The 12,150-nt window shown below is 34.0% G+C and overlaps 1 protein-coding gene across 1 annotated transcript in view; it reads left to right on the top strand.

Moving 5' to 3' along the window:
* CNTLN (centlein) overlaps positions 1–12,150 on the top strand; it is a 179,798-nt gene that overhangs the window by 138,227 nt on the left and 29,421 nt on the right. The window contains exons 19-20 of the mRNA XM_035895579.1: positions 7,181–7,345; positions 10,662–10,759. Coding sequence (XP_035751472.1) covers positions 7,181–7,345; positions 10,662–10,759 — 263 coding nt within the window. The remainder of the gene's footprint in view (positions 1–7,180; positions 7,346–10,661; positions 10,760–12,150) is intronic.

The raw sequence follows: 12,150 nt of genomic DNA, 5'->3' as shown, positions 1-12,150 counted from the left end.
ATATTTGAGATGCAGAAGTATTTCAACAGAAAATGCTTCACTCTCTAAAACAGATGGAAATGAGGAAAGGATAAATTAATATTTCACCATTCTTTCAGCTGTTTTGTTTCTTTCTTGCTTATATATTCTTTTAAAAATAATTTTAATTTTGAAAGATATAAAGCTGTATGCTTTGGAACTAAGCGAGTAAATCAAAAGAAAGTTTAAAAACAGTCTTTAAAATAGCATTTTCATTTTGGTTTCTCTCTATTTTATGTGAGCTATACGGAAAACAGATGGAAGCATTATTAATTTTTTCCCCCAATGAGTTTTAGTGCAGCATATTTGTATGTGTTATCTGAAACATATGAATACTTAGTATTGCTGCTGTTAAATTCGTAATGAGTTGTAGGGATTGTGAAATTCCCTGACTGGCTCTCATGCAAGTAGTTCATTTGCAGTGCTTAGATGTGTTAAGATAAAGCAGGGGGAATATGGCAAGCACTATCCCTGACCCTAGATGAAAAATTCAGATTTCTAGCTTTATGAATTTGCCCCAACTCTCGCGTTTGGTGAAAATCAGATAAATACTGTGTGACCCTGCAAAAAATCTTGCAGTAAACCCTGGTCCTAACTGTAAAAGATTGCATGGATTCCATGTCTTACATTGAAAATCTTCTAGTAAGTACAGAGGTGTGGAGATTTTGGGGCAAATTTTATGCATCAGTTGGAAGTGTTTGCCTGTACTTCAATACTTCACGTGCACAGGCATGTTAGGTGTTAGGATACCCAAGTCGATTTGTATTTGTTTAAATAGCAGTGGTGGGTACATGGAAACATTGGTTTTGGACTTCAGCCACATCTTCACAACTGGCTTGCTATAACATTCAGATATTTTCAAGTGGTACAAAGTGTTGTGAAATGTATCTCATTATTTTTTAATTTCTAATTTAATTGTAGTAAAACTTATTTTAATGTAACATGTTATGTCTGTGTAATTAATACTTCGAATAAGTTAAACGAAGTATGTAAGATATAATATACTGCAATCTGAAACATTTTTCCTTTTAAGAAGTGTAAATTTTTTAAGTTCTATAATTTTTATCTGAAAACGTTAAGGCCTTATAGGCAAGGTCCTGCACATCTGTATATTCTGGCAGTTTGCATCTCCTCATTGGAAACTCAACCCTTCAAAAATTAAAGCACATAGTTGTGATCATATAATTGATCACGATGAAACTACTTATATAAGTAATGTTACATACATAGTTAATAGTCCTTATATTCCTTTGAAATTTCCAAGGGCAGGTGGAGTGCTGCATCTGCTTTAGTACAAAAATAAGATAGTCTTCTTAGAAATCCAGTATGGGATACAGCAATATTTAGTTGTACAGAGACATGAAATGATAGAAAATGCAAGCTAAAATAGAATTGCTGCAGGTCAAAACCCTTATCTTTGAATTGGTGTTATCGTTATACAGATGACATGTTTCAGAAGCATTTTCATCATATTAAAAGTTGTTACCTATCTTATTACTCATTTTTTTCTTATTTTCTGTAATTTATTTGAAAAAATCATCGGTTATACAATGTGCAGCTTGACTGTTGTTTATAAGAGCAGATGGTTTCTTGGAGAACTAGGCCCAGAATATATTACTCCAGTTCATTTATACATAAGTGTTTGTGTGTTTCTCTAGAATATATATATGTGTTCTGGCCTTGCTCTGTGTGGTATTATCATTCTTTACAAAAAGAAAAAGCAAAACAAAACATGATTTAAAATAGACCCATCTACTCTGATTTTATTGATTTTATATTTTTATTATTTCATAAGATGCCATAGACAGATCAAATGGTGTAATACTAGGCTTTTATCAATTGTAGAATAAATTTAGCTAAAAATTAGCTATAAAATAGCTGAATTAAAATTATAAGTAAAACATTTTTATGAAGTGGTATACAGTAAATAGCCCTTTATAAACAATGATTACTCTGATCAATACTAGCACATGATTAAGACAGTGTTCAAAGACTTTGATAAGAGTCTTTCTTAGTGATTACAACTGTATTCCCAACAATAGCTGAATTTATGATTTGTGTGTATGAAATGGCCATACTGTAGGTAGCAGTGTAAACATTGCTTTTACAAAGCTGATGAACTGCAATTGTGTTATAGTGACATTATCAACAGGACAACCATGTTTTTGCTTTAGTAAAATACTTGAGATGAGAAATATACCTCTTATCTGCATGCTGATATCTGTATTTCTCTGCTGGGAACTAATTTAAACACTTCATGAGAGATTGACATTTTTAGCGCCTTAAACATCCTTAAAAGCTGCCTTGTTCATTGCAAGCCATATTTAGTATGACCTCATAATAATATAGCACACCTCAAGTGTCATGCCTGTCTTTACTATGCACATTGGAGCTGTGTTCGTCTATACTAGACAACTGCACTTCAAGGAAAGATATTTTTTTTTCTTTGATAGGCAATTAGCAGTAATTAGGAAGATTCACTTCAGTAAGATGTCAACATGAGATTGTTTAAAAAAGTTGAATGTCAGTGGCTTTAAGAGGTTTTTTTTTTCCTGACACATAGGTATGGCATGTGAAACATGAAATGTTAATTTAACTTTTCTGCTTATTATTCATGCACAATATTATTTTGTCATTCAGATACTACACTGACAGAGTGCAAAGGGTGTTAAAATAGTGCTGCTAGAATAAAAAGAGGATTAATCTACCATTGGCCAATTAGCCAAAGGGTACTTAATGGTCTCTAAAGGCTACTGAAGTCTAACAACTAGCTAAAGCACTGAAAAAGTCCTCTATATTACCTTCATTTACTTGACATTTTGTGAAAGAGAGTCAGCTGCTGATAACTGCATTTGGCTGAAAAAGAAATTACAATAGCAATACAGTAGATTTTACTAAAATTTTAGAAGAATGAATGACAAATTACTTTTACATTTTAGAACTTTTTCTTGCTTTTGGGGGTCTTTGTTTCAACTTAGGGTTACAATATTAAGTCACCAAAGACTTCTCTTTCATATTTTGTCTTCATGTCTGGAATACTAAGTAATCAACCACTTACAGCGCTTGCTTGAAAAAAACTTTCACTGAGGATTTGGAGTTATTTGCCTTTTGTCTATATGATCGCATTAAGTATGCAGCACAGTTGGCTTTTTAGTCTGGTATATATCTTTTTGTATTTTCAGATAGCTGCATACCATCTTTATTAATGTTAGCTTTTTTTTCTGTGACCCATCAGGCAGAGGTAGGTTTTGATTCAAGAGAACAAAACAGGGTCAAGATTAGTGGGACTGACTCAATAGATTTTGCCTTGGATGTTGTAAATAGGTTTATCATTATGTTATAAAAACATTTGATAGAGTGTGTAAAATCATAAATACCTCACTCTGTGCCTGCAAATATGTTTTCAAAAGTTCTTTCATGGTTTATGTATGCAACAAGTACTGCTTATCTTGTATATTTTTCATGATCAAGCTAAAGCTGTGAGAAAATAGCATTCTGTTTAAAACCTTCAGACAAGCAGTGTTACATTTTGAAATAAAACGTGGTACACGAGCTATGCATATAGCAAATATATTTTATTACCTACTGTAGCAAGGTTTCTCAGTGAAAAGAAAAAGGATTATGTTGACTTCATGTTCCTTACAGACATCTCTATGCACACTGTAATGTTTTTGTCTGCCAGGATTTTAGGATGGGAAGCTTCATAGCAAATATGACTTTTACATATCTGAGGATATTTAGATTAGTTATAGTTGGATTACAAAATTATTAATAAAATAAGTTTATGTCATTGCTTAAAAAGGGTTTCAAGAATACCTGATTTGCATCCTATTTTATAATTTTGCCTAGAAATACATTCTGTATAATATATGCTGCAAATATAAATGTGTGGGAACACATACAACAGTGGCAGTGCAATAGCAGCCACCACCAACAGAAGTGAAATTTTCATACATGCCAGTTGCAGTAGGAGGGCAACTCTGCTGTAAGGTGAGCTAGAAGTTCCTCACAGGGTTGTTGTAATGCTGAGGAGCAGTAGGCCGTTCCAGGAGCTGCCTACGTTAATCCACTGGGCCTTCCACATAGCTTTCTTGCTGAACAGAGGGCTTATGGTAAAAAGACTTGCTGAGTCACTGGAAGTTTTACATTGACTACATAGGAATGGTGATTTCATCACTTATCCCTTTGTGTACAGCAGAACAGAGTGTCATGGGTAAACCAGGAGCAAGGATTAAGATAGATGGATGTTAAAATATTGAATCTATAAACATCTGTTAAGGCAAAACACTCTGGAGGAGGTGCAGCAGACAAAGGCCGCTACATTGTGGAGCAACAGCGGTAGCCTGCCTTTACCAACATCTGTTCTAGCTGGTGTTTAAGATTCTACCTTTCATCCTGGTGACCTCTTCCCCTGGAGTAAATCCTTTTTACTCTGTCACTCAGGATTTGCGTGCATGGTAGCACAGACACAAAAAAACCCCTCCTGTGTCAATAAAAGAAAAAAGAACAAAAGACTTGACCTAAAACTTAGCCAGTGGTGAGGGACAGCAGGGCAATGAACTTGCTTCTTAAGTAAGTAGGTGCAAGGAGTATCTTTTAGGCATAAATATCTTGCCAGGGCAGGGGGGCTGTTTTTCACATCCTACACAGGTTCACATAGAATTTTCACATACCTTCTCAATATATTGCAAATAGAAGAATAATGCAATAGAATTATCAGCCCAGTAACACCATTTACATTGTCACCAGAACTTACAACTTTCTTGCTATCTCTGGTTGCAATTGCCTGCCTGTCTTCATCTGCTTTTGCAAGTTGGGGGTGTTTGCCTTTTACATCATATACAAGTATTTCTGATGCTGTTTCTGAATTTATGTACATTCATATTTTAAATATTTTTTTCTACCTCCTCACTTAAGTAAAGTCTATAACCAACATAGCACTGTCCTCATTGGCATCTGTTCCATGAAAGCTCTTTCTTTTTCAGTATATTTGCTGTAATTTTGGGGAATGTGGCCACGGCAAACATGGCATTTTAGACCAGATACATTTGGCGGCAGCAGTAGCCTGAGTAACTTCTGAGAGTCACGAGCTATCTTGAGCAGATATGGGTGCATTTCTAATTTTAATCAGAGATATTGATCTAGCTATGATTTTTTTTTGCTTTTCTTTTTATGAATAATTTATTATAGAGACACTGAATCATGAAATTCTGCATGTAGAAATATTGGCTATACTGGACAAATTAACCTAATTCTTGTATCTTTTTCTATGTGTCTTTCTGTACAACTACTGGTTTTGCTTACTAAAGTATCCTTCATTTTGTCTTTTACTCAGACTGTATTAATTGTGAGAATAATATATCAGATTAAGAAATAGCCAGTTAGAAAATACATTAACACTATTTAGCTCTTGTTTAATAATGACAGCAGATGCAGAAGAGAATGGAAAGATTAACCCCTTTACTAAGAACAGTACTTATCTCAGATAAATACGTAAACTGCCCATTGGCTTTAATAAATGCACTTAAGTGTAAAATACTCTTAAGAGTTTTAACTTTAAATACAGGACATGTTTTCTTGTAGCCATGATATTTTTTTTAAGCTAATGCAAAATACAAGAACTCTTATGTCATTCATAATGTGAATAAACATGACCATAAGTAGTTTTTCTTTTATTTATATATGTATATATGATCTTCAGACAATCAGTATGGAAGCGTCTGTGTATATAAATGCATGTCTATTAAAAGTTTTTTCTAGTAACATCAAACAGCATAAAATCTATTTTTGAGTTAAATAATAAAATGCTTGGATATAGAACACTATCTTTAACCTTCTCAGCCGTGTTTTTTTGTATACCAGCGTATAATTGGGCACACATTTAGTCATTTCAAACTGTAACATCTTCTCCAGTTTCTTAGGGATTTTTCACAAGAGAAAGGTTTTTTGCCCTTTGAGAGATTTCAATACCATTTTGTGTAACTGTTCCTTATGTTAAACTACCATATTACAGTCTTCTTTGGAATAATAAGATAGTACTGTAGTTACCTTCTTAAGGAGCGGAGAATTGTTAGACCGTTGGTGGCTTTCGGCTGACTACAGATTATGAAAGGTAACCACCAACATGAAGATTATTTCAATTCCCCTTGTCACAGAACAACTTTCAATATTATTTAAATTAAAACAAATATTTTATTAAAAGATTGCCTTTATAAGGAGTAATGTGAAATATATTGTTACAAAGATTGAATAAGTCTTGTCAGATGTCAATCAATTGCAACAAGACTGAGAGTTTGTTTGCATGTTATTTATTTGAACTAAATCCCTAACAGGCCTTGTCTGCTAATTGGACTTAGCATTTATGTTGCTAAATGAGAAGCGTTTTGGCTGCAGTATAGGGTGGTAAGACCTACCCAGTGGAATAAACAACTAACATCTGTTATCCTGTCCTGCTCCAGCTTGGCTTTTACCACTTAAGTACCTCAGCCCTAGAGTCAAGGTTATGGAATATGTGGTTCTCTGGCTATGGTGCCTATATGTGAAAGGGAAGAAATAACACAACATGAGTAAAGACTAGCCAACCAGAAGATATTTAGTGCAGCTGGTCCACTTTGCTTTAACCTCTACAAGCCCTACAAATATCAAAACAAAAGCCAAGAGAAGGGTGTATGTTTTATAGCAGCTGTCAACACAGAAATTCAAGTCAGCTTACAGTGGTCACCATTAAAACAGATTTGACATTTAACCACCTTTAATACGTATTGGTGTCTGAGACACCTTGGTATTTCTTCATGCTTTGTGTAGAAATAATTGGAGAATCCCAGAGAGGCCCTAGGTAAACAGGTTTCAATAGTAAATACTGTTACAGTTCTGTGTGATAATTTTTGCCTGTCGTGGTAAAAATAACAATGTGTACAGTCAAAATCGGATTAGCTTGCCTTTTTAAAAAAATTGCTTGTTTTTAATGTTAGTTGACTTCTCTTTCCTGCCAGATTTGATCTTTGCTTGGACTAGAGAATTCAACCAACCACTATGCAATATAATTACAGATAATATATACTGTTTCATTCATCTTGAACTCTGAACCAGAGAAGCATCTTACATGATCAAACAGAAATATTTTAGGACACAATTTTGATTGTTTCTTCTGTTTGTAAAACAGGTGTTGACCTCCAACCTGGCCAAGTGGCAACAGGAGAAGGAAGATTTACAAGGAAAATTGAAGTTGAGAGAACATCTGTCTCAAACTGCTGGCAAGAGTGAAGTCATACCAGCTCCTTCAAAGAACATTGATTTAGAGATGAAACAGCTGCAGTGCAAACTAAAGGTGACAGAACAGATTATCTAGTGCTGAGGATAATTAATGTGAACAGTATTTCATAACTGGGTCAAGCAGATATACATATACTCACATATGTATATCATTTATATATCTTAGCCAATGATTAGCAACCTAGATGTTAGATAACCTTTGATATTAAGTAGAAATGTAGCCATAAGCAGGAGAATTAAAAGTTACAATTAAAACTATTTTTGCAGATCAAATAGGCCAGACAGGGAGGCTTGCTGGGTTTTCACACAATGATTAAATGCATCTTGTTGGAACGTGCTGTGGAATTACTTCAATGAGAATTGTGTTGATTCCTTGCTTCCTTTAAGAAGGAGCTAAGTAATAGCATAGAATTTGGGCTGATGGGGCAGCTCATGTAATGTGACAGTGTTATGCTTACCTATATGTCACTCCTGTTCTTGTCTTCAAAGAGACATCATTCTTTTCGTATTTGTATTTATGTAGATTACCTGTAGGAAGATACTAACTTGTTGATGATTTCATTTTCCAGTGTCCATTGATTCTGTTATATGTGGATGATGTAGATGCTGGACTGTGTTGATCTGAGAGCTTTCTTGGCAGGTGGCCTGACTCAGACATATTAATTCTTCCTCTCTTCTTACTGGAGGAAATATATGTGCAACAGAATGTCTTAAAGTTGTTTTTTTCCATCATTCTATGTTTAATATTTGAGGAAAGAGAAAAGGTCAAATTGGTACAGCTTCTTGCTGCTGGAAGAAATGGCACACTAGCAAGCCAGCTGCCAAAGGATCAACTGGAAGAAAAGGCCATATTACATAAGCAATATAGCTGACTCTGGCTCTGAGTACTGGATTAGCTCTGCTAGCACACGAGATGTGGGTAGTGCTTAGACCTCTTAGCTGTTGATGGTAATCATGGTATTACAGATCTTGGCTATAGCACACTGGATGCGTAACATCTAAATTCGGGGATTAGTAAAGGTAGGTCACATTGATAAAGAGATGAGGGCAGCAGGGAGTAGCCATGAAAAGGCACATAATTTGATCTACTTTAATTATGAGAAAGAGATCTTGAAACCGTACACGCTGACTTCTTTAGTGTTGATTTTAGATTTGGGTTTGACTAATCTGCTTCTGTTGCTAGTGAGTGGTAATTTCTGTTAATTAGGGTTGTTCCTTTTAGATGAGTGTCCTCATTATCCAGAAACCTAATAGTTGTTTGCTCTATGAAAGTAAGAAAAATAAATGATTTTTTTCTTTTTGTAAAATACTCTAAGAGTAACACTCACACTAGAAGCCTCCTTTATTTGTTTGCCAGATGTGAATTGCAAAATATGTTACTGAAAAAATCAAAGTATTTTTGTTTCTGAAGCAGAGGAAACATCTAGCAAACGTATATAAATCTATTGTCAAAAATACTAACATGACTTTTAATTCCTTCTTAATGGAACAAATTACATTTTTAATGGAAAAAATAAACCATGTATGCAAAACTACATTTAGAGTAAACATATTCTGTGACCCCAAATCCAGATTAGTAGAGTAAATTCACTGGTTGCTGAATTGGATGAGATGTAAGGGCCTCAAAAGCTACTTAAATCAAGTTACTGAAATTCTTAGCCTTATTTTGACCTAAAAATTTTTCAAAACTTAAGTCCTGCAAATCATTTTTAACAGAAGAAATTGGCAAAAGTTGTCAACTGTTGTTCCAGGCTATCTAGCATACTTGAAAAGGAGATACAAAGTCATTCTCCTAAATGTCTGAAATGGAAGCTGCAAAAGCTTTCCATATAGCTCAAAATCTCAAAGTACGTGGTTTTGTTGGTTCTTTTTTTTTTCTCAGAGCTATGTTTGCGGTGTTTGTTTATGTTGTAGATGATGACTCCTTGTATCTTTGCCAATAGGAAAAAATGTGTTAGGTGTGGATAGTGAGTTTGGAAGCAAAATGCCATAAGCATATGTCTTTGCCTGTGAGCATGTGCAGAGGCCCACCTAAGTATTCAAGTTTGTTTCTGGTGTGTAAACCATGTAACTGGGTGCTGTGCTTCACGCTAATGAAGCTCAAGCTCAACAAATGGGTCTCAGGAAACTCAGGAATATTCTGCTAGCATACATCATTTTAACATTTTTCTGGTTATACCTCACATTATAATAATAGTAAATAGACTAGACAAGTTATTAAGAACAATATTTTACATCTAACTATGCACACAAGAATATATACTCCCCTTGAGGTAGACAGAGTTATGTACAATACTCCTATTAATGTTAATAGGCGTTACAGGTCTGCACTGAGCAGAAAAATTCTCCTGAAGTATCTTTGTTTACAGCACGTCTGATCTGTTCACTTATTGTTTATACGTAATGAATAAAAAGCTTTAGTACAGTGGCTGAACCTGAATGGATATATGCACACATATATGTTGTGTGTAGACTTAATGCATATATATAAATCTTTTGGCAACACCTTCTGGACTTCTGAAATCTCTATAAGCGGTATGTTTGAGCTGCCCTTTTCAGCAATGGCATTCAGTGCATATGCTCAGATTGCTAAAATGGCTACTTAGTTAAATTTTATATTTTTATTTCTGTAGAGTGATTCAGTTGTTCTACAGCTAAATCTTGGGTAGATTATCTGTGTGTTTGGATGGACAAATTGAGGCTTTGTTTTTTTCTTCCTACTATATGCAGCGAGGAAAGGCCAACAACTGTGTAATTCTCCTTCATTGGAATTACACATGCCTGAAACTTAGGTTCGTACCTTTTTGTACTGAAATATAGGAATTGTGTTAGTATGGCCAAATGGAAATTTCTTTGTCTTGTGCTTTGAGTTTCAAGGGACACAAAAAAACCCTGCTCTTGTAGAATGTCTTGTATTTCCAAATGCACAAAATGAAAGCAATTATTGGAAATTGTTGCTCTATAGATGTAGGCCCCTTGTGCTGTAGAACTATACCATTCAAGGATGTAGTTCAAATGAAGATCCGATTTTATTTCTCCTCTTTTCTGTTACCTTTTCAACTGACCATGCTATGCAAGAGAAAATGTGGTCCTGATAGGTGCACTGGGCTTGCAGGTGTCCTGGGGAACATCTATTAATCATACATTATTAGAGTAATGGAAAAGTACTGATTTTGATCGTATTTTCTAAGGAATGTACTTTTGCTTAAGTGCAGCTAGAAAGTAAGTGTGCTGCTTTTGTATCAATTAATGTTTAAGAACACTCACAAAATATGTGGAAATTTACACAGCCCATTATTTCAAACAAATTTACTGTTGACTGTGATGATATTCATTCTTCTTTATTTATATTTTAATATTTTTCACTATAGAATTCGAATAATGAAATCACTAAGCAGTCAACCACCATTAAGTCACTAAAAAACGAAGTCCAGGTAAAAGAAGAACGGATTCGGGAACTACAGGCGAGGTATGTTCACTCTTCTATCCATTGTGTTTGGTGCCACCCAGTGGCAGCTGTATAATTGTTACAACATTAACCATTCTTAAATAGATTTTGAAGAGAATGTTTTATTATTCTTCTTGCAGACTGTTACAGGGCTTTTTTTAGAAACTAGAGCAGTACATGCTAAAATTTCGTTTTGTTTAAATGGATGAGTTTCTAGCTAGGTACAGTATCTGAACTGCAGTAAGAATACCTAGACCCTAGAGTAGACTATTTTATCCTTGATGTAAATCTAAATGAATTCCTCAGCACTGTTAAATACAGTCTTTCAAATACAGTAATTCTTTGCCTAGGGGCTAAGAGATATGTCAAGGTTCAGATGCTTAAACAAGATTAAATATCCCATCTTCTATTCATATAAAGTTCAAAAGGACAGTTGTATTTGTTTCTATGTGAATTGATCAAGGTTTACTACTCATTTTGAAATTCGCATGTATTGTTGTGAAGTATGCAACTGAGATTTTTATTCTACCGACTTTAACAGATATAATACTGCTCTTCAATTATATTACTATAAAAACATAACCTATTAGTATATCTATGAATTTCCTGCCTGTCCCACAGTTTAACTCCTCTAACCATTCTATTTTTTTTATTTGTAGAAAGAATGCAATTTACATATCTGAAATTAGTTCATTTCAAAAATAGAGAACTCTTAAAACAGTTAAATTGTGTACACTGTGTATTTTCTGTTTCAAAATTAAACTGAATTTTTCCACTGTAAGACTTAAATTTAAAATAGAGTTACTGGTTATCATGCTTTCTTTATAAAATAGATACTGTTTTTTCATAAACTGTAAGATATAATCACCAAAATAGCATTAAGAATATAAATGTGAAATAGATGCAAGAAATTTTAAGGTGCACTATTGTCCTGATCCTTAAATACGGTATTGACATGGTATCAGCAATGTTTTATTCCTGAACATATTGCCATTATTCATTTTGCTCTCATTAAAAAAAAAAATCCAGACATCTGAACATATTCAGGTACTGTTTATGTTTATCTTTAAAATACTAATTTGTTTCATAAGGATGGGGACATTGTATAAAGCATAATTTTCTCATTGAACAGATTACATTGTAGTACATGAGAGTTTCTTTTTTTGAGAAGCTTCTGAAAAATGCTGATGTTATTTCCAGGTTTTGCAGTTTTTAAGAATAAGTATCTTATCTGAAATATTATTGGGGTAGTGATTTTTCATGTATTTCTGTGTATTATTCAGTTGGATGAAAGGAGACTTCACCCTTTCACTTTGCTTTAAAAATAAATTTGTACAAAATAGTGTTTGAGTGATACCTGCTTCAGACATCAAAGGAACATAATTAAATTTTGTTTTCAACAGGTTTTGCCT

Source organism: Egretta garzetta, unplaced genomic scaffold (genome assembly GCF_000687185.1).
Source record: "Egretta garzetta isolate BGI_Z169 unplaced genomic scaffold, ASM68718v1 scaffold175, whole genome shotgun sequence".
NCBI lineage: Eukaryota > Metazoa > Chordata > Aves > Pelecaniformes > Ardeidae > Egretta > Egretta garzetta.
The sequence above is the reverse complement of the archived record's forward strand: the minus strand, read 5'-3'. Positions and strand labels throughout refer to the sequence as shown.